This window comes from Acipenser ruthenus, chromosome 35 (assembly GCF_902713425.1).
Source record: "Acipenser ruthenus chromosome 35, fAciRut3.2 maternal haplotype, whole genome shotgun sequence".
Lineage (NCBI taxonomy): Eukaryota > Metazoa > Chordata > Actinopteri > Acipenseriformes > Acipenseridae > Acipenser > Acipenser ruthenus.
This window is the reverse complement of record NC_081223.1, coordinates 5,299,263-5,320,708: the sequence shown is the minus strand read 5'-3', so window position 1 is coordinate 5,320,708 and position 21,446 is coordinate 5,299,263. Positions and strand designations below refer to the sequence as shown.

At 41.5% G+C, this 21,446-nt stretch overlaps 1 protein-coding gene and 11 non-coding genes across 12 annotated transcripts; 2 read left to right on the top strand and 10 right to left on the bottom strand.

The window, feature by feature from the left end:
- Positions 1-855: 855 nt before the first annotated feature.
- On the bottom strand, positions 856-7,302 carry LOC117966781 (zona pellucida sperm-binding protein 2-like). The gene is made up of 22 exons (XM_059007732.1): positions 7,211-7,302; positions 7,070-7,128; positions 6,890-6,979; positions 6,331-6,458; positions 6,107-6,253; positions 5,917-5,997; positions 5,082-5,252; positions 4,881-4,977; positions 4,578-4,784; positions 4,352-4,502; positions 4,049-4,258; positions 3,814-3,931; positions 3,532-3,729; positions 3,340-3,454; positions 3,048-3,217; positions 2,310-2,362; positions 2,108-2,235; positions 1,841-2,030; positions 1,611-1,752; positions 1,276-1,369; positions 1,088-1,192; positions 856-1,002 (listed from the first exon to the last, which is right to left on the bottom strand). The coding sequence occupies exons 14-22, from the start codon at positions 3,392-3,394 to the stop codon at positions 893-895; spliced, it is 1,047 nt and encodes a 348-aa protein (XP_058863715.1). The 5' UTR covers positions 3,395-3,454; positions 3,532-3,729; positions 3,814-3,931; positions 4,049-4,258; positions 4,352-4,502; positions 4,578-4,784; positions 4,881-4,977; positions 5,082-5,252; positions 5,917-5,997; positions 6,107-6,253; positions 6,331-6,458; positions 6,890-6,979; positions 7,070-7,128; positions 7,211-7,302; the 3' UTR covers positions 856-892.
- Positions 7,303-11,753: 4,451 nt separating this feature from the next.
- trnas-uga (transfer RNA serine (anticodon UGA)) lies at positions 11,754-11,835 on the top strand. The gene has a single exon. It is a non-coding gene; the product is annotated as a tRNA-Ser (tRNA).
- Positions 11,836-12,005: 170 nt separating this feature from the next.
- On the bottom strand, positions 12,006-12,079 carry trnai-aau (transfer RNA isoleucine (anticodon AAU)). The gene has a single exon. It is a non-coding gene; the product is annotated as a tRNA-Ile (tRNA).
- Positions 12,080-13,141: 1,062 nt separating this feature from the next.
- LOC131705425 (small nucleolar RNA U3) lies at positions 13,142-13,361 on the bottom strand. The gene has a single exon (XR_009310382.1). It is a non-coding gene; the product is annotated as a small nucleolar RNA U3 (small nucleolar RNA).
- Positions 13,362-15,532: 2,171 nt separating this feature from the next.
- trnas-aga (transfer RNA serine (anticodon AGA)) lies at positions 15,533-15,615 on the top strand. Its single transcript has one exon. It is a non-coding gene; the product is annotated as a tRNA-Ser (tRNA).
- A 166-nt stretch (positions 15,616-15,781) lies between these two features.
- On the bottom strand, positions 15,782-15,855 carry trnai-aau (transfer RNA isoleucine (anticodon AAU)). Its single transcript has one exon. It is a non-coding gene; the product is annotated as a tRNA-Ile (tRNA).
- Positions 15,856-16,153: 298 nt separating this feature from the next.
- Positions 16,154-16,235, bottom strand: trnal-cag (transfer RNA leucine (anticodon CAG)). The gene has a single exon. It is a non-coding gene; the product is annotated as a tRNA-Leu (tRNA).
- Positions 16,236-17,184: 949 nt separating this feature from the next.
- Positions 17,185-17,258, bottom strand: trnai-aau (transfer RNA isoleucine (anticodon AAU)). The gene has a single exon. It is a non-coding gene; the product is annotated as a tRNA-Ile (tRNA).
- A 298-nt stretch (positions 17,259-17,556) lies between these two features.
- trnal-cag (transfer RNA leucine (anticodon CAG)) lies at positions 17,557-17,638 on the bottom strand. The gene has a single exon. It is a non-coding gene; the product is annotated as a tRNA-Leu (tRNA).
- Positions 17,639-18,587: 949 nt separating this feature from the next.
- trnai-aau (transfer RNA isoleucine (anticodon AAU)) lies at positions 18,588-18,660 on the bottom strand. The gene has a single exon. It is a non-coding gene; the product is annotated as a tRNA-Ile (tRNA).
- Positions 18,661-18,958: 298 nt separating this feature from the next.
- trnal-cag (transfer RNA leucine (anticodon CAG)) lies at positions 18,959-19,040 on the bottom strand. Its single transcript has one exon. It is a non-coding gene; the product is annotated as a tRNA-Leu (tRNA).
- A 680-nt stretch (positions 19,041-19,720) lies between these two features.
- LOC131705431 (small nucleolar RNA U3) lies at positions 19,721-19,940 on the bottom strand. The gene has a single exon (XR_009310387.1). It is a non-coding gene; the product is annotated as a small nucleolar RNA U3 (small nucleolar RNA).
- Between the last annotated feature and the right edge of the window lie 1,506 nt (positions 19,941-21,446).

Genomic DNA, 21,446 nt, shown 5'->3' with positions numbered 1-21,446 from the left:
GTACTTTTGAAAGGAGTTCCTGGTATGGAACATATTGCTGTATTGGAAGGATTTTCCACTAGTTTTATTATTGGATATAAGTTAATAAAAGCTTACTGTATTCTGAAGATTGGGAAGTTTACACACCTGGAATTATTCTAGAAGTTAAGAGCTGGAAGTGATGTGAAGCACAGTGACTGTATGATGAGTCGTAATGTAGAGGATACCTAGCCTACAAAAACTAACAAGTGGGAAAATCATTTATGAAGCCACCACAATGTAAATTTAAAAGAGACAAGAGAATCTGTCAGCGAGAAGGGCCCAACCTAAGGGAAAGTGGACAAGCCTGGCTTTGGTGGACAGCTTTTAACTTTACACCAGCTTTTGTTTTCAAATGAACCCCCCCCTCCCCCTCCATTACTATTTCTACACACGAGGCTTCAAAATAATTAACAGTTAAACATATATTCTTAAATCAGTGAAGCGGGGCTCTAGTTTGTTTCTTGTTGAAGCCTGGTTCATGACACTATAAATTGTATACTGAAATAGAATTTCTATATGAAAATTGTTACCTAATACATATTTAATAAAAGGGACAAATGAAGGGGGGTTTCTTCCTTAAATTTTATCATGCTAAATATCTGAAGGTATAGTAATTGCCCTGTTACTGTTCAATATAAAAATAGGGTTACAGCTCAATGGAGGAGGAAAGTCTTTGCCCCCAGGTTCACACAGTGAATTAGTGAAGGGTCCTTGAGTAACGCACCATATTGAGAATGGCCTGATCAGGGAAAATCAAAGCATTTGATACAGCAAGGAGGAGGAAATCCCATTGACATGGCCATTCTGACATCAAGTGTAGAATTAGTCAAGCACAAAAAAAATAAGCTTGTACAAGCAAGATTTTTATTTATCAATACACACTTTTTGGCAGTTTCCAGAAAGATACAACTCCAGCTACAAAGATAACCACTGAACACACACCCATTGCAGCTCCCAGAAGGGACCACACATTGAATTGGGCTGCAAGAGAAGAAAGAAATAGTTAGAGGAATAAAGGAGTTATATTTTACTTGAACTGCAATTGTGTTCACATCATGCATATTACCACTTCTAGGCATAAAGTGAAGGGATCCATCTCTCTTCAGCTCAGTTGGGCCAGAAGACACAAACACCTTTACTGCACAACCATCCATCCCTTCAGCACTGCGACCTACAGGAGGAATTAGGAGTCCATCAAAACAAATGGACAAAAAAGCATGCAAAATGTCCCCTCCTCTCAAACAGAGCTCTTACCAAGCCTCTGTTTCCCTGGAATGCACCGTCTGCTACAGAGGCTGTCTGATGGCCGAGTTGAATCACATATCACAACACCGCAGTGGAAGTAAATCTGAAAGACAGCACACCTTGTCAAGCAAAACTAGCATCAATAGATCAGGCAGTACCATCATCCAAGGAGGATTACTGAATTGAAAAACAAATATATTGCATCATAAGTGTTTCTTGCAAAAGTGCAGTTACATGTTTTCATTCCAACTCAAAGATTTGAGAACAGCGACTATTTACTGCTTGCAAAGCAATCCAAACCATGCATTGTGGTACAAGATCCCCATCCCAACACTCCACTTTACCTGTCCTTTCAGTGCATCCTGGCCGCTTGTGAAGGAAAACATTTTCACTTCAAACCTCTTCAGACGGGAAGGGAACAGCACTCTTGCATTGCTGGAGACTGGGTGAAAGATGGTCAAGTACTCATCTGCAGAGTTCTCACAACTAGAAAGAGAAAGTAGGTCAGGAGCACATCAGCCACAACTCCATTTCCTAGGTTTTGTAGCAGCAATATCATATTCCTGCATCTTACCTGTCCACAACAACATCCCACTTTGGAGAGCTATTCCTGTCAGCAGAATAGGTTGCCCAGCAGTTCTCCAAAAACAATTCAGCCTGTGGATCCCTGCTGTACAGGAGCTCTACCTCAAAATACAAGGGTCTTCGCAAGTACTTCACAACAGGGTAATCCCGAGCGGCATAGAAGTCATTGTAGGTTGAATCTGCAGAGATGCAAGGGAGAATTTTATAGGTGGAAACACACTAGAGCATCTATATTATTTCAATTGCCCAGTCCTACCCAATGCAAGCCGCATGATGACTGCAAGGTCCCCAAAGCCAGGCTGGACTACAGGTGCAGGATTATTCTGGTACAAGAACTGTACTACCTTGGTGTCATTGACCAGATAGTGACAGGCAACTCTCAACCTGGAAAGAGGAGATGGGGTTAAGAGAGTTTCAGGCTCAACCACAAGGATACTCACTTTGATTGCAATCCTTACCGGTAAGATGTGAACAGCACTTCATTCTCATAAGTCAGGAGGTTGTTGTCAATCTGGAAGAGAATCACAAAAGGCTCAGGTTGCAATGAACTTGTAGATTTAGTATGGAGCTGCATACCAAGTTGCAGACTAGCTAATATGGTACTCAGGATCATCCCCAGCTGTGTACTAACTTTGTACCAATTTCACAATTAAAAAAATAAAAAGCATTGATTATGAACACTTTTGGGACCTTATGTTTGTTACAGTTAGTATGATACCACAAGTCTGTCTACAGAAACTGCTAGACTAATTTGGTATTGTTTCAGTAACCGCTAAGAGGGAAACAGCAGTTATTTTGGATTTGTTGCAAATACACATTTGAATACACAGCTGGCGACTCGTGAGCTGCAATTGGTATTAACTCTTGTACTAGTTTAGTCCCATCCTACGTACTAACCACTGGATCTTCCCCAGTTAGTACGCTCCTTCCAGTTCACTGCCATTGACCCAAAAAGGTCTATAGGCAGCACATGCAATGCCATAAACCAAGAGTCATGTGTCGCAGCACCTTTGTCAACTGGACAAGCAGTTCAATACAAAGGTGGCATCCTTCAGATGTACACAATTCATGCAAGTAATTCAGCTGATGGAAACAACAGTCACCATGGCTCCCCAGATTGATCCATGGGTGTTGTGGCCAACTTGTCAATATGTTGAACCTCCTCAAAATATGGTTTTAAATGTGTCAATACTAACCCTTCTAGTTGTGCCACAGGAGTTGACATTGAAGTAGAAAACCGCATTGATAGCATCAGACTGAAGAGGCCGGCAACTAGGATCCCTTAGAGTTAGTTGACTTGGAGACAAGCTGGGGACAGATTCCACTTTCACAGCAAGAGCTGCCATAGTTCCATTGGTGAAGCAATCTGAAACACAGCATTTGGATCCAGGTTAAGGAAACAGATTATAGCTTCAATACCACTCCATGCAACCTTTGGCCAACCTCAAACAGCTATTCTAAAGAATGCTTGGTCTGCAGGAGAGTTACCAATCATCTTTGTAGGGAAACTGCAGGACAGAGAAAAGTCAGCCACCACAACCATGGTCTCAATATTCTTCAAGGTCAAGTCAAGCCTGCTTCTGATGCCCGAAGAACTGATCACCTACAGAGACAATACATCAGGTCAGTAATGTGTTGAACCCAAGACAACTAAAAACACATTAAAGCGCCATCACTTACTTCATATGTGGCATCAACTGAATTGTATGGCAGTCATCCAGAAATTGGTAGCGTTGGCATTATACTTGTACAGGGCAAGCAGACTCCCACCAAGTTCTCGTGAGCCCACAAAAGGAACCCAGTTGCGACCCATGTTGCCATATGTTACCATGGTATAGAATGCAGCACCATCACAGTAGCCAGTTACTATAGGTAGAACTGCAAGAGGAAGAGCAGTTGTCAGGGCAATGGACTGGATTGGTTAGAAAAAGGTAGTTGTAGACCAAATAGTCAGGCACTTACTGATGTCTTGGAGAATGGCTTCAACTACAGCAGGATGAGTAAAGGGTGTATTCTCTGGCACTATATTCAGCAAGTAGGTCAGGGGCAGAATGTAGGTTCTGGTGTCTGGAGTAGTTACCTGAAAGAAAAGCAAGGGTTTGTAGGATTAAACCCAAAGTCAGACAGCAAGCAACACATCCACAGGAAGCAAGTGTTTTCAAAGGGCAATTGGATGGTTGAACAGGTGGGATGTTACCTTTTGCTTCACATTGGGGTCCTCAAATGGCACCTGGAGAGTGTAGGTCTTGGATCCATTGGGAAAGACATGCTCCTGGACATTATAACCTTTTAGGTTGGCTTCTGGCACAGTTAACGTCTCTGATCCAACTATAAATTTTGACCAGCTCCACATCAGGCAGGAATGTCCCCAGGGTCACATTGAACACTCTGGCTTTAGGAACAGTGTCTGAAATTAAAGCATGCAGTTAAATGAAGGCTATGAAGTGGAGCACTGCAACAAATCCCTTTGATTTACTGCATGTGGACAAATTCTACATACTGTTTGTGACAACTGGTGGCCGAGGCATGAAAGGAGTGGTTATTGGATGAAGTACTGTGTACTTGGTCTTCTCAGGCCCATCTTGCCAGGTATGCTCCAGCATTGGTTCAATAGAGTAAGAGATCACATAGGTGTTGTCCAATACATGGCTCTGAAAGCACAGAAGCATCCTAGGAAGCAAGCTTTAAAATGAGAAGGATTTAGAAGTTGTTGAACTTCTACATACCTTGTAATATCCACCATCAGCTCCCACAGGAATTTTTACAGTGATTAGCTGGGGACCGACATCCAGTTTATAATCTCTATTATGAATCGTTGCAGGGTCAAACTCCCATTTGAACATCAAGGGTAGTAATTTGTGGTGTCGGAACAAGAGGAGGTAGAACACGGGGAACATTCCATGTAATCATCTGTTCTGTGAAGGCTGTTCCATCTGACAGAAAGGAACACCATTGACTTGGTATAGAAAATTCATACTTAAAACGTAGAACAGTTCTTGAGCACCATTACCCTCCATAAGCTTACTCACCAGTAGGACATGTAACTGCAGTGTCCACCATCATGACCATCCATCTTTGCTTATAAAAGGTGGTTGACCTTAGCACAGCCATTGGTACAGTTTGGATCTGTTAGAGGGAAGGGGGAATTTTACTAAAACAAAAGCAAGACTTTTCTACCTTCATAGTCTGGATATACTGTACTAGAGAACAATGAAGCCTAGACTACTTACCACCTGAGGCTGGCTTTCTGTGGAGTTGTATGCAGCTCTAACCAGAATTCGACTTGGTGTAGTGTTTATGCCATAGCCATTAGTCATGGCCTGAGCAACAGTCATGGTTGTCTTTCTATTTGCTGGGAGATGGAACACAATTTTCCAGATGCTGTTGTCAGCAGCAGTTGTCTAGCAAAGAAAAAAACCTCATTAGAATAGGGAGTTTGAACACAAAGCATCCCCAGTCTAAAGGATTTGTCACAGCAGATGGCTGGTTTAATAAAACATGAACTAAAACTGAAGGGTGAAATTTTAACAATGTATCACTGAAACCGTTATATGATCACCAAAAGTCTAATGGAACAGAGTAAATCCTCAAATACAACTGCGTACGAAAGAGCCTACGTGAAAGCATGTGGTCTGGATCGGATACAGGCATAGTTTGTAGCCATTCATTTGTACTGGACCTTAATATCAGTGTACCAAACTTTAGGACAATACTTGAAATTGCTCCTATACAGCAGACTTCAAAAAGGTATATCATGAAGGGTTTATAACCCTGCACACATGAAGCCACTACCTCAGTGGTTGAAATACAAGGCTTACACACTGACAAGAAAGTGTTAACTTCACCACAATCATGGTTTTACCAAAACAAATCACAGAATATATGTATACAAAGCCAATGCCTTAAATGTTACACAGTTCCAATATGACCACCCTCTTGGGAGACAGGTTAAAGTTAAGGGGGCCGTTAGATTTTGCTTCAACTAGATGAGACAGTAGATTAGACCTCAATTAGGCAAGACCAAGGGGATGTGAATGAAGCAAATGCAAAGTCACATGATTCTACCTCTGGGTACGCAAGGGACCAATCAGGATCATCTTGAACAAAGTTTGGCTCAATAAGTGGCACACCTCTTCTCACAGAAACCTAAAGAATATTGAAATTAGTCATGCGTGAAGCACTTCTGTAATTACAATTAAAATACCCACACAACAAGTTATACTGAACAGCATTATCACATCCAGACAGCCCTTACCTCCATGTAGTTTCTTTCACACAGAATCTCCCTCTCTGCCCATGGAGAATAGTGGCATGTCATGCTCTGAACATAGGAGGAAGCTGAAGTCATAGCACTGTTTGAGAAGACACTGATTTGTACTGTCAGCTTGTAGGTCTCATCATTCTAGAAACAAAGGCTAAAGTTAGTCCCAGCATGTCACCATTAGAAACAAGTTTACAAGAAATAAAATGATGACTCACTGTGTTCTGAGCAAAGCAACTCAGCACAGAAGCAAGGAACTTGGCATTTCCCAAGAAGTCAACGGTTAAGCTATATCCACACTGTGCAGCCAGTCTTGGAGAGAGGGAGACAAGCGCCCCCTTATTGTCTATGGAAAGAAATTCAGTTGGCCTTTTAAGAAACTGTACACATGATCAAACAAAGCAGAGATATAACAAAGTGAACACCCCCACCGCCCCGTCCCATCTACTTTTCGCAATTTTTTAAAAAACTATTTATATTTGTAGAATTATACGCCCATTCAGAACAATAGGTTTAGAGTAAATTATTTCTAATTCTGTGCACTTGCAGTCAACAAATCTGACTAATGTTGTAGCAGCACAGGTCTATTTAGTGTGATCAGCAACACACTTTTAAAGCTAACGCAAGAGTTTCATACCCTGTATTTGAAAAAAAAAACGAAGCCTGGTTTATGCCATACAGCGCAGGAGTGCTCTGTACTTAATTCAGGTTATTACATTACGAGTCAACAGGCTTTATACATCAAAAGCTTTCCATTCAAGAAAATTGATCACTCACCAATCACATTGATGCGAAAATACTTTCCAACAAAAGACTTATCCAACATCATCATCATAACACTCCCTTGACATTCTGTCCTCACCGAGCCTGCAGAAGACAACGATACTTGAAAACACACAACCGGCAAATAAACAACAAGCTAAAAGAACAGATGTGCTGAAGCGACCGTTATCGTACCTAGAGGCGGGTTCTGCGTCCAAACTTCAGTGACTAACACTGCCAACAGCAATGTTATTCTGCATTGGAAAAAAAAACACGCAAGTGAGAAACATACAATAAAATGAACGTTTCTAAAGTAGAGAAAAGATCAACAATTACCCAAATCTAAGACAACACCCCATCATTAAATCCAAGGCAGCCCCAACCGTGAACTTCTTTCACCGTTATAAAGAAACAATAATATAAACAAACCCGCCAGTAGCTGAGTTTGGTGTTCCTTAGTGCGCAATGTGTTTATAAAGAGGTTCAGGTGCTAATGGGAGCTGATTAGCTGCAATTGATGCGTGCACCTCTTTCATATTAGTCCTCTAATTTTCAATCAGTACGTTAATTAAAATAAATAATAATAATAATAATAATAATAATAATAATAATAATAATAATAATAATAATAATAACCCATTTAGAAGATTGTACTTTGAATTTAAGTTTGGCAGAAGTACGTGCGGAACAAACTGGACTGTCACCGACAATGACTGTCTGATTAAAGGCTCAGCTATGGAGGCGTGTAGTAAACAAACCCCAATGAATAATAAAAAGCAGGCCGCGCAAATGAAGAAACACATTTATATCATGCAGGAATCCAGGCAGATGTGTTGCCTGCGCCAGTTTGAGGGGACGAGAATGACAGCTCGAGTTCTGATGTTAACATCCACAAGTCAATTACCCATTTTTACAATTTCCCCAGACTGATAGGTAGGCTAAGCAGACATTAAAGGAGACAATTTATTTGAGGCCACTTGATTTAAGAAACAGTGCAAAGCATCTCTTTAGCATGTCAGATTTGCCATGACAGGGGCAGTCCCGGGGAATAGAATGACCAAGTGGCAAATGGAAAGCACAGCGCTTAACCTGAAATACAACGCGCAGTATTGATTTAGAACAGACTAAACACAAATCGGATGGCGTGCTGGAAATTTGAATTGTAATCAATTTATTTAAGATTTGAAGTTCCCATTTCAATTATTGAGCTTAATTACATTCATTATTTTATGTTTAATTAATTCAATTAGTGTGTTGCGCATTTTCAATTTGGCATATTATCTTCAAGTCTTGAGCTTTGTCTATTTGACAGCTGTTATTTCAATTCAAATGTTGATCTTTGTCGTTGATGTTTGACGCTCTGACTTTTACAGTTAACATTTTTGTTACATTCCACCTCTCATAAGTTTGAACACAAACGGGTTTCTTTGGTAAATTGTCAAATTGTTTATTGTGTATCCAGCGATCATCTGAACTAACTGGTTCGCTAAGGGCTAAGAAGTAAATGGGAAAAGTGAAAGCAGTGTGAGTCAGTGGAATTTTTTCATTTTTTGAATTTATCAAATGTTCACTATAATCATGTATTTTCTGTAAATGCGGAATACATTTAGTTGATATGTAAAAAGCATGAACAAATGAATGGTGTCTATTCCTAACACATCGGTAAAGTTTAGTATAGTGCCGCTTTTGTAGCAGCAAGCAGGCTTGTTCCGTCGCCTTGATATTCTTTCTTGTGCTGAACAATCTCAATTCTACTGCGAGGTCCCTTAGGCAGAGCTGTGGACTCGAGCGAGGGACTCGGACTCGAGTCCGACTCGATTCGCTTTTTTGGGGACTTGAGACTTGACTTGAGACGTTAACGAATTGACTTGAGACTTGAACGAATTAACTTGAGACTTGACTTGGGACTTGATGAAAATGACTTGACAACAATAAAAATTCAAACGCTACACCGGAATTACGGCTCGTGTTGCACCCTCGCTCTGCTCGTCCTCTCGCTCTCTCTCTCCCTTCCCTCTCGTGCTGCCAACGCGTGTCTGTGCGTGTGTGTGTGTATGTGTGTGTGTTATTATTATTATTTATTTCTTAGCAGACACCCTTATCCAGGGCGACTTACAGTCGTAAACAAAAATACATTTCAAGTATCGCAGTATAAGTAATAATACAATTAAGAGCAAGATAAAAATCCAATGACTTTGGTTCTAGCAAGTACAAGTATATCAAAATTCCATTCAATAACGGAGCAGATAACAGTGTCAGTGATAGTTACATCAGGATATAATTAAAAACAACATACTACAGATTAAATAACACTTGGGACAGATTACAGTACTCTAAAGTACAGGATTAAATGCAGTAAAATTAGGGTGCAGATAAGAGCTAGTAAAGCACATTTAAGGAAGAGTGATAAGTGTCCAGGGGGGAAAAAGAGGAGTTCTACAGGTGCTGTCTGAAGAGGTGAGTCTTGAGGAGGCGCCGGAAGGTGGTCAGGGACTGGGCAGTCCTGACATCTGTAGGAAGGTCATTCCACCACTGCGGAGCGAGGGTGGAGAAGGAGCGGGCTCTGGAGGCAGGGGAGCGTAGCGGAGGTAGAGCCAGTCTTCTATTGCAGGCGGAGCAGAGAGGTCGAGTTGGGGTGTAGGGAGAGATGAGGGTCTGGAGGTAGCTGGGTGCAGTCTGGTCAAGGCATCTGTAGGCTAGTACAAGAGTCTTGAACTGGATGCGAGCGGTGATCGGGAGCCAGTGGAGTGAGCGGAGTAGTGGAGTTGCATGGGAGAAAAGAGGCAGAGAGAACACCAGGCGGGCAGCGGAGTTCTGGATGAGCTGGAGCGGACGGGTGGCGGACGCAGGGAGGCCAGCCAGGAGGGAGTTGCAATAGTCTAGGCGGGAGAGTACCAAGGCCTGGACCAGGAGCTGGGTGGCGTAGTTGGTGAGGAAGGGTCGGATTCTTCGGATGTTGCTCAGGAAGAATCGGCAAGTGCGTGCCAGAGTGGAGATGTGCTGGGAATAAGAGAGGCAGGGGTCCAGGGTGACTCCAAGGTTCTTAGCGGAGGAAGAGGGAGAGAGTGTGGTAGATTCCAGAGGAACAGAGATAGAGAGATCAGAGGAGGGGGAGGAGGAGGAGAGAAAGAAAAGGAGGTCAGATTTAGAGAGGTTTAGTTTGAGGTGATGCGAGTGCATCCAGGAGGAAATAGCAGACAGACAGGTAGAGATAAAGGAGGAGATGGTGGAGTCAGAGCTGGGGAAGGAGAGGAAAATCTGAGCATCATTATTATTATTATTATTATTATTTATTTCTTAGCAGACACCCTTATCAAGGGCGACTTACAATCGTAAGCAAAAACATTTCAAGCGTTACAATACAAGTAATACAATAAGAGCAAGAAATACAATAACTTTTGATCAAGTAAAGTACAAGTTTGACAAACCACAATTAAATAATACAGCAGGTAATAGTGATACTTACATCAGGATATGATTAAATAGTGATAGTTACATCAGGATGTGATTAAATACAAAGTACTACAGGTTAAAAACTTGGCAGATTACAGTATTCTGAAGTACAGGATTAAATGCAGTAAAATAGTGGGCAGATAAGAGCAAAATAAAGCACATTTACATGAAGGGTGATAGTGTCCCAGGATACAAACAGAGGAGTTCTACAGGTGCTCTTTGAAGAGGTGAGTCTTAAGGAGGCGCCGGAATGTGGTCAGGGACTGGGCAGTCCTGACATCTGTAGGAAGGTCATTCCACCACTGCGGAGCAAGGGTGGAGAAGGAGCGGGCTTTGGAGGCAGGGGAGCATAGCGGTGGTAGAGCTAGTCTTCTAGTGCAGGCGGAGCGGAGAGGTCGAGTGGGGGTGTAGGGAGAGATGAGGGTCTGGAGGTAGCTGGGTGCAGACTGGTCAAGGCATCTGTAGGCTAGTACAAGAGTCTTGAACTGGATGCGAGCGGTGATCGGGAGCCAGTGGAGCGAGCGGAGTAGTGGAGTAGCGTGGGCGAAGCGAGGCAGAGAGAACACCAGGCGGGCAGCAGAGTTCTGGATGAGCTGGAGCGGACGGGTGGCGGACGCAGGGAGGCCAGCCAGGAGGGAGTTGCAATAGTCTAGGGGGGAGAGTACCAGGGCCTGGACCAGGAGCTGGGTAGCATAGTGTTTATCGTGTCAGCCCTTGTGGCCTAATGGCTAAGGCACTGGCCTCCTAAGCCAGGGATTGTGGGTTCGAGTCAAATCTGAGGTGTGATTTTGTTATAGGAGGCTGCGTGGTCCAGTGCTTAAAGATAAAGGGCTTGTAACCAGGAGGTCCCCCGGTACAAATCCCACCTCAGCCACTGACTCATTGTGTGACCCTGAGCAAGTCACTTAACTTTCTTGTTCTCCGTTTTCGGGTGAGATGTAACTGTAAGTAACTCTGCAGCTGATGCATAGTTCACACACCCTAGTCTCTGTAAGTCGCCATGTATAATAAAAACGAACATAATTATGGTATGTTTTATTAGCATGTGATATTTTGTAGATCTTGTTATCTGCTAAGTCTGCTCACGCTAGCCAGAACGTGCTCGAGTGCTCTGGCAACAGCCATGAAGCAAGTAAATTTTTCAGTTGAAATAAATAACTACTTTGTTTTTGTGGATGGGGGTGTTTTTTGAAAAGATCAGTTAAATAGCTACGTATTTTGAAATAAAGATGTATTCATTATTATGAACGTTAACAACAATTATATTGTATTTACATTTCCCACGTGTGCTTGCCTTGTACAAATCTGACAGTTTCAACAAAGGCATTTGACTTCGGTTCATTAGTTAGCCTATACTGCCAAATACAGCATTACTGCGGTTTCGTTTACTTCTTTTGGATATTTTCACAAATAACTGTGCGAGCATGTAGTCGTGGCCGAGTGGTTAAGGCGATGGACTTGAAATCCATTGGGGTTTCCCCGCGCAGGTTCGAATCCTGCCGACTACGTAGGCTTTGTTTTTAATTGATTGTATGTGTTCATTGTTAATACATGTTTAAAGCTCAGGGAGTCTGAAATATTACTGGTTGTACTTCATATCGCTTCGGTTCATTTTGTTAAACAACGTTCATTTTGGCACCATTACAAATGCTGTTGTTTCTTTAAAGAAGAAAAGCCGTGGCCCGTACGGGGATCGAACCCGCGACCTTGGCGTTATTAACACCACGCTCTAACCAACTGAGCTAACCGGCCACACAGTCAAAACTTGATACTAGAACCCGAGGAAAATAAGTCCTGCGGACATTATGATTGTTCTACCAAGATGTTCTCATGTTAAACTGAACAATAACACATTCAAAGTATTGGAAAGGCATAATTAGAGGCCTCGTCATAATGAGGCAGTTTAACAGTGTGAAGGATGTGGTGAGGTGCAGGCTTGCGGTGACTTTCTCTCATTTAACGACCTTGTGATTTGAATACTAACAAGAAAAACAAATCAAATTACCAAGCATTCGGTGGACGTTTTAAGAAATAAATAAACAAACAGATTTGTCAGAAGTGGATTCGAACCCACGCCGCCAGAGAGAGTGCGACCTGAACGCAGCGCCTTAGACCGCTCGGCCATCCTGACTTACACCGACGACTTTGCACAACACTGCAGTACACTGCTGAACCTCCAATGTCTGACGCTACAGTAAATCACCTGGTGTGTGCGTGAACTTATTCTTGATCTGTTTATATTAAGGAGGGCTACCTGTTTCGTCGCATTCTATATGGGATCACAAGGACACTCCTCTTACAGACAGAAAATATACGGCAAACAGAGCGATCGCTTCACGGTTAGAAACAAATCAGAACAGTCTGTTAGCAAATTAACTTCATGAAAAAAAAAAACACACAGGCATTACATAAATGTTACAGATATGTTTCGTAGACACAAAAGTTGTAACATAATTGAGTACATTTGTAAACTATCCGCCAGTAACAGACAATATCTCACATTATCTCTAGTTTCAAACGCATTATTACAGGCGGCACAATTACGACATGGAAAAAATCCAGTATATTTGTCCAGTACACCGAGATCTCTCGAACATTAAAATGAGTCAGCCCTTAAAAAAACACTGTCCGTGTTCATTTCTGTGTATATGACATTGTCTATACACAATACCTGTCATGTAAGCCTATTGGTATCAAACCGATCACAATTAATGTGATCCGTGTTTTCAGTCAGATTGATAGTTTTAATCATTCATCGAAAAAGCAGCAGTGCTTTGCAACTGTAGTTCGTCTTGCGTACCTTTTGGTAAGATACCCACTCAGAACGTGTCCGCTTCCTCCAGCCCCCTAAGGAACACTGGAGCGGTCACCAATAACAGGGAGCAGTTGGCCAAAAAAAAAAAAACACTCGCTGTCTCATTCACGCTCAAAAACGAACACTCTCACTCTTCCTCGTGGATAGCGAGTCCAAACAATTTATAAACGCATTTCCCTGGCAAATCACTATAGAAATGATCCCGGAAAGTATTGTTTTATGGGCAAGTGGCCGACCGTCTCCCTCCAACTCTGAGTGGCAATGGTAGCTGTGCCGCTGACAAATAAACAGGAGCTTTTATATAATGCAATTGCTGTTGCCCAGTGAGGTGTTACAAAAACATTTCAAACTCATTCCAAACTGCAGGCGGTTAAAAGCTTAATTGGGTTCAAGTTTCTCGTATGATTTAAAAAGTAGGAGCCAGTTGCCTCATTTGCATTGTCTGCCTTCCTCCTTTGCACTGTGAAGTCTATCAAATTTGTGCTTAAAATCTGAATACGATTCCCATTTGAATCGTATATATTTGGTTTCCATTTTAGCTCTATGCATACACACTGTTCTGTTGAGCTCCCAGGGTGTTATCTAATAAAACACCATAATCGGTTAGCACGTTCGGCTGTTAATCGAAATGTTGGTGTTTCAAGCCCACGCAGAGATGATGCTTTTTGCATTTCTTTATCACATTAGAAAATGGCACTATAATACGTTTTTATTTCCTCCAATTACACTAAAGAAATAATGTGCTGTTTTTTTAATTCAAAAAATTAATTAAGAAAAAATAACCCTAGTCGTGCTGTTTACAAAAAACCCGGTATCGAAGCAGGGACCGTTACAGTCTGAAGCTCTCCCAACTGAGCTATTTCAGCTTGACGCGTTTTTGCTATCGAGACAGCATTCTTTTCGTCAATCGCCTTTTTGTCATGCCAGTAAACCTGCATGTAATGAGAAACGTTCAACAGTTCGGAAACACCACAATAGAATCCAATGCCTTTGCAAATGTGTTTCCAAACTGTTAGTTTTTCTCCCAAATGCGGTTTCTCAAAAAATGGTTTTGCCTACTTTTTATTATTATGATTACTTTTTCCAGAGTAAGACCAAAAGGCAAACATCCAGGAAATAGTTAAACACTGCTACAGCGCTTGAACTGTCTCAACAAACGTTTAGCTCTAAAACGTGTACATTAAAAGTCTATTAACATCTTTAACACAATCATCTGTGTTCCAATAGCGGTTAATCCACATGGTGATCAATAAAGTGAATGCTGGCTTTGTTCACATATTAGCAAGACGTTTTCACGATTCACGCATATTCTGAACAAGCACACAATAATATGGTAATGAAAGGACAGGAAAATAACTGCTTTATTGGCTCTGGTCTTGTATCGTCACCTTGATTACTGTCCGTAAGAAGTGGCATTAATCAGAAACCTAATTATTTAAGGTTCCCAATGCGCAAATACGCAGCATATTTAAACTTCTTCACAATCTTAAATCTTCCCACATGAATGTCAGATACGTACTGACAAGTACGGCCCTTTCCCAATGTAACACTCTGCTGTGTTTGAACACCAACCATGGCTTGGAGATGTATTAAACCACGATACTATTGACCCACTTTCTTTATTACTACCAAATGTGCTTTTTGTGTCAGTCCTTGTGGCCTAATGGATAAGGCACTGGCTTTCTAAACCATGGATTGTGGTTTCGAGTCCCATCTGGGGTGTGATTTTGTTATAGGAGGCTGTGTGGTCCAGTGGTTAAAGATAAAGGGCTTGTAACCAGGAGGTCCCCCGGTACAAATCCCACCTCAGCCACTGATTCATTGTGTGACCCTGAGCAAGTCACTTAACCTCCTTGTGCTCCGTTTTTCGGGTGAGATGTAAATGTAAGTGACTCTACAGCTGATGCATAGTTCACACACCCTAGTCTCTGTAAGTCGCCACGGATAAAGGCGTCTGCTAAATAAATAATAATAAAATGAACATAATTATGGTAAGTTTTATTGGCATGTGATATTTTGTAGATCTTGTTATCTGCTTAGTCCGCTCACGCTAGCCAGAACGTGCTCGAGTGCTCTGGCAGCAGCCATGAAGCAAGTCAGTTTTTCAGTTGAAATAAATATCTACTTTGTTTTTGTGGATGGGGGTGTTTTGAAAAGATCAGTTAAATAGCTACGTATTTTGAAATAAAGATGTATTCATTATTATGAACGCTAACAGAAAGTATATTGTATTTACTTTTCCCACGTGTGCTTGCCTTGTACAAATCTGACAGAGTTTCAACAAAGGCATTTGACTTCGGTTCATTAGTTATCCTATACTGCCATCTACAGCATTACTGCGGGAGCCGTTTACTTCTTTTGGATATTTTCACAACTAACCGTGCGAGCATGTAGTCGTGGCCGAGTGGTTAAGGCGCTGGACTAGAAATCCATTGGGGTTTCCCCCGCGCAGGTTTGAATCTTGCCGACTACGTAAGCTTTGTTTTTAATTGTACGTGTTCATTGTCAATACATGTTTAAAGCTCAGGAAGTCTGAAATATTACTGGTTGTACTTCATATCGCTTCTTTTCATTTTGTTAAAGATTGTTCATTTTGGCACCATTACAAATGCTGTGGTTTCTTTAAAGAAGAAAAGCCGTGGCCCGTACGGGGATCGAACCAGCGACCTTGGCGTTATTAGCACCACGCTCTAACCAACTGAGCTAACCGGCCACACAGTCAAAACTTGATACTAGAACCCGAGGAAAATAAGTCCTGCGGACATTATGATTGTTCTACCAAGATGTTCTCATGTTAAACTGAACAATAACACATTCAAAGTATTGGAAAGGCATAATTAGAGGCCTCGTCATAATGAGGCAGTTTAACAGTGTGAAGGATGTGGTGAGGTGCAGGCTTGCGGTGACTTTCTCTCATTTAACGACCTTGTGATTTGAATACTAACAAGAAAAACAAATCAAATTACCAAGCATTCGGTGGACGTTTTAAGAAATAAATAAACAAACAGATCTGTCAGAAGTGGGATTCGAACCCACGCCTCCAGAGAGACTGCGACCTGAACGCAGCGCCTTAGACCGCTCGGCCATCCTGACTTACACCGACGACTTTGCACAACACTGCAGTACACTGCTGAACCTCCAATGTCTGACGCTACAGTAAATCACCTGGTGTGTGCGTGAACTTATTCTTTATCTGTTTATATTAAGGAGGGCGACCTGTTTCGTCGCATTCTATATGGGATCACAAGGACACTCCTCTTACAGACAGAAAATATATGGCAAACAGAGCGATCGCTTCACGGTTAGAAACAAATCAGAACAGTCTGTTAGCAAATTAACTTCATGAAAAAACCACACAGGCATTACATAAATGTTACAGATATGTTTCGTAGACACAAAAGTTGTAACATAATTGAGTACATTTGTAAACTATCCGCCAGTAACAGACATTATCTCACATTATCTCTAGTTTCAAACGCATTATCACAGGCGGCACAATTACGACATGGAAAAAATCCAGTATATTTGTCCAGTACACCGAGATCTCTCGAACGTTTCAATGAGTCAGCCCTTAATAAACACTGTCCGTGTTCATTTCAGTTTATATGACATTGTCTATACACAATACCTGTCGTGTAAGCCTATTGGTATCAAACCGATCACAATTAATGTGATCCGTGTTTTCAGTCAGATTGATAGTTTTAATCAATCATCGAAAAAGCAGCAGTGCTTTGCAACTGTAGTTCATCTTGCGTACCTTTTGGTAAGATACCCACTCAGAACTTGTCCGCTTCCTCCAGCCCCCTAAGGAACACTGGAGCGGTCATCAATAACAGGGAGCAGTTGGCCAAAAAACAACACTCGCTGTCTCCTTCACTTTATTTTTAATTGATTGTATGTGTTCATTGTTAATACATGTTTAAAGCTCAGGAAGTCTGAAATATTACTGGTTGTACTTCATATCGCTTCGGTTCATTTTGTTAAAGAATGTTCATTTTGGCACCATTACAAATGCTGTGGTTTCTTTAAAGAAGAAAAGCCGTGGCCCGTACGGGGATCGAACCCACGACCTTGGCGTTATTAGCACCACGCTCTAACCAACTGAGCTAACCGGCCACACACTCAAAACTTGATACTAGAACCCGAGGAAAATAAGTCCTGCGGACATTATGATTGTTCTACCAAGATGTTCTCATATTAAACTGAACAATAACACATTCAAAGTATTGGAAAGGCATAATTAGAGGCCTCGTCATAATGAGGCAGTTTAACAGTGTGAAGGATGTGGTGAGGTGCAGGCTTGCGGTGACTTTCTCTCATTTAACGACCTTGTGATTTGAATACTAACAAGAAAAACAAATCAAATTACCAAGCATTCGGTGGACGTTTTAAGAAATAAATAAACAAACAGATCTGTCAGAAGTGGGATTCGAACCCACGCCTCCAGAGAGACTGCGACCTGAACGCAGCGCCTTAGACCGCTCGGCCATCCTGACTTACACCGACGACTTTGCACAACACTGCAGTACACTGCTGAACCTCCAATGTCTGACGCTACAGTAAATCACCTGGTGTGTGCGTGAACTTATTCTTTATCTGTTTATATTAAGGAGGGCGACCTGTTTCGTCGCATTCTATATGGGATCACAAGGACACTCCTCTTACAGACAGAAAATATATGGCAAACAGAGCGATCGCTTCACGGTTAGAAACAAATCAGAACAGTCTGTTAGCAAATTAACTTCATGAAAAAAACACACAGGCATTACATAAATGTTACAGATATGTTTCGTAGACACAAAAGTTGTAACATAATTGAGTACATTTGTAAACTATCCGCCAGTAACAGACATTATCTCACATTATCTCTAGTTTCAAACGCATTATCACAGGCGGCACAATTACGACATGGAAAAAATCCAGTATATTTGTCCAGTACACCGAGATCTCTCGAACGTTTCAATGAGTCAGCCCTTAATAAACACTGTCCGTGTTCATTTCAGTTTATATGACATTGTCTATACACAATACCTGTCGTGTAAGCCTATTGGTATCAAACCGATCACAATTAATGTGATCCGTGTTTTCAGTCAGATTGATAGTTTTAATCAATCATCGAAAAAGCAGCAGTGCTTTGCAACTGTAGTTCATCTTGCGTACCTTTTGGTAAGATACCCACTCAGAACTTGTCCGCTTCCTCCAGCCCCCTAAGGAACACTGGAGCGGTCATCAATAACAGGGAGCAGTTGGCCAAAAAACAACACTCGCTGTCTCCTTCACTTTATTTTTAATTGATTGTATGTGTTCATTGTTAATACATGTTTAAAGCTCAGGAAGTCTGAAATATTACTGGTTGTACTTCATATCGCTTCGGTTCATTTTGTTAAAGAATGTTCATTTTGGCACCATTACAAATGCTGTGGTTTCTTTAAAGAAGAAAAGCCGTGGCCGTACGGGGATCGAACCCGCGACCTTGGCGTTATTAGCACCACGCTCTAACCAACTGAGCTAACCGGCCACACACTCAAAACTTGATACTAGAACCCGAGGAAAATAAGTCCTGCGGACATTATGATTGTTCTACCAAGATGTTCTCATATTAAACTGAACAATAACACATTCAAAGTATTGGAAAGGCATAATTAGAGGCCTCGTCATAATGAGGCAGTTTAACAGTGTGAAGGATGTGGTGAGGTGCAGGCTTGCGGTGACTTTCTCTCATTTAACGACCTTGTGATTTGAATACTAACAAGAAAAACAAATCAAATTACCAAGCATTCGGTGGACGTTTTAAGAAATAAATAAACAAACAGATTTGTCAGAAGTGGGATTCAAACCCACGCCTCCAGAGAGACTGCGACCTGAACGCAGCGCCTTAGACCGCTCGGCCATCCTAACTTACACCGACGACTTTGCACAACACTGCAGTACACTGCTGAACCTCCAATGTCTGACGCTACAGTAAATCACCTGGTGTGTGCGTGAACTTATTCTTTATCTGTTTATATTAAGGAGGGCGACCTGTTTCGTCGCATTCTATATGGGATCACAAGGACACTCCTCTTACAGACAGAAAATATACGGCAAACAGAGCGATCGCTTCACGGTTAGAAACAAATCAGAACAGTCTGTTAGCAAATTAACTTCATGAAAATACCACACAGGCATTACATAAATGTTAAAGATATGTTTCGTAGACACAAAAGGTGTAACATAATTGAGTACATTTGTAAACTATCCGCCAGTAACAGACATTATCTCACATTATCTCTAGTTTCAAACGCATTATCACAGGCGGCACAATTACGACATGGAAAAAATCCAGTATATTTGTCCAGTACACCTAGATCTCTCGAACATTAAAATGAGTCAGCCCTTAAAAAAAACACTGTCCGTGTTCATTTCTGTGTATATGACATTGTCTATACACAATACCTGTCATGTAAGCCTATTGGTCTCAAACCGATCACAATTAATGTGATCCTTGTTTTTAGTCAGATTGATAGTTTTAATCAATCATCGAAAAAGCAGCAGTGCTTTGCAACTGTAGTTCGTCTTGCGTACCTTTTGGTAAGATACCCACTCAGAACGTGTCCGCTTCCTCCAGCCCCCTAAGGAACACTGGAGCGGTCACCAATAACAGGGAGCAGTTGGCCAAAAAAAAAAAAACACTCGCTGTCTCCTTCACGCTCAAAAACGAACTCTCTCACTCTTCCTCGTGGATAGCGAGTCCAAACAATTTAAAAACGCATTTCGCTGGCAAATCACTATAGAAATGATCCCTGAAAGTATTGTTTTATGGGCAAGTGGCCGACCGTCTCCCTCCAACTCTGAGTGGCACCGGTAGCTGTGCCGCTGACAAATAAACAGGAGCTTTCATATAATGCAATTGCTGTTGCCCAGTGAGGTGTTACAACAACATTTCAAACTCATTCCAAACTGCAGGCGGTTAAAAGCTAAATTGGGTTCAAGTTTCTCGTATGATTTAAAAAGTAGGAGCCAGTTGCCTCATTTGCATTGTCTGCCTTCCTCCTTTGCACTGTGAAGTCTATCAAATTTGTGCTTAAAATCTGAATACGATTCCCATTTGAATCGTATATATTTGGTTTCCATTTTAGCTCTATGCATACACACTGTTGTGTCGAGCTCCTACGGTGTTATCTAATAAAACACCATAATCGCTTAGCACGTTCGGCTGTTAATCGATATTTTGGTGTTTCAAGCCCACGCAGAGATGATGCTTTTTGCATTTCTTTATCGCATTAAAAAATGGCACTATAATACGTTTTTATTTCCTCCAATTACACTGAAGAAAAAATGTGCTGTTTTTTTAATTCAAAAAATTAATTAAGAAAAAATAACCCTAGTCGTGCTGTTTGCAAAAACCCGGGATCGAAGCAGGGACCGTTACAGTCTAACGCTCTCCCAACTGAGCTATTTCAGCTTGACGCGATTTTGCTATCGAGACAGCATTCTTTTCGTCAATCGCCTTTTTGTCAAGCCAGTAAACCTGCATGTAATGAGAAACATTCAACAGTTCGGAAACACCACAATAGAATCCAATGCCTTTGCAAATGTGTTTCCAAACTGTTAGTTTTTCTCCCAAATGCGGTTTCTCAGAAAATGGTTTTGCCTACTTTTTTATTATTATTATTACTTTTTCCAGAGTAAGACCAAAAGGCAAACATCCAGGAAATAGTTAAACACTGCTACAGCGCTTGAACTGTCTCAACAAACGTTTAGCTCTAAAATGTGTACATTAAAAGTCTATTAACATCTTTAACACAATCATCTGTGTTCCAATAGCGGTTAAACCACATGGTGAATAATAAAGTGAATGCTGGCTTTGTTCACATATTCGCAAGACGTTTTCACGATTCACGCATATTCTGAACAAGCACTCTAGAATATGGTAATGAAAGGACAGGAAAATAACTGCTTTATTGGCTCTGGTCTTGTATCGTCACCTTGATTACTGTCCGTAAGAAAGTGGCATTAATCAAAAACCTAATTATGTAAGGTTCCCAATGCGCAAATACGCAGCATACTTAAACTTCTTCACAATCTTAAATCTTCCCACATGAATGTCAAATACGTACTGACAAGTACGGCCCTTTCCCAGTGTAACACTCTGCTGTGTTTGAACACCAACGATGGCTTGGATATGATGTATTAAACCACGATACTATTGTTCCCACTTTCTTTATTACTACCAGATGTGCTTTTCGTGTCAGCCCTTGTGGCCTAATGGATAAGGCACTGGTTTTCTAAGCCATGGATTGTGGTATCGAGTCCCATCTGGGG

What these genes read in the sequence shown, in the direction of transcription:
- LOC117966781 (XM_059007732.1), bottom strand. Translation starts at nt 3,394, where the DNA reads ATGGTTGTGGTGGCTGACTTTTCTCTGTCCTGCAGTTTCCCTACAAAG. An exon ending in TTTCCCTACAAAGATGATTG is followed by an intron (nt 3,218 to 3,339) that starts GTAACTCTCCTG and finishes GCTGTGTTTCAG; the next exon opens with ATTGCTTCACCAATGGAACT. An exon ending in TGGGATGTTGTTGTGGACAG is followed by an intron (nt 1,753 to 1,840) that starts GTAAGATGCAGG and finishes TTCTCTTTCTAG; the next exon opens with TTGTGAGAACTCTGCAGATG.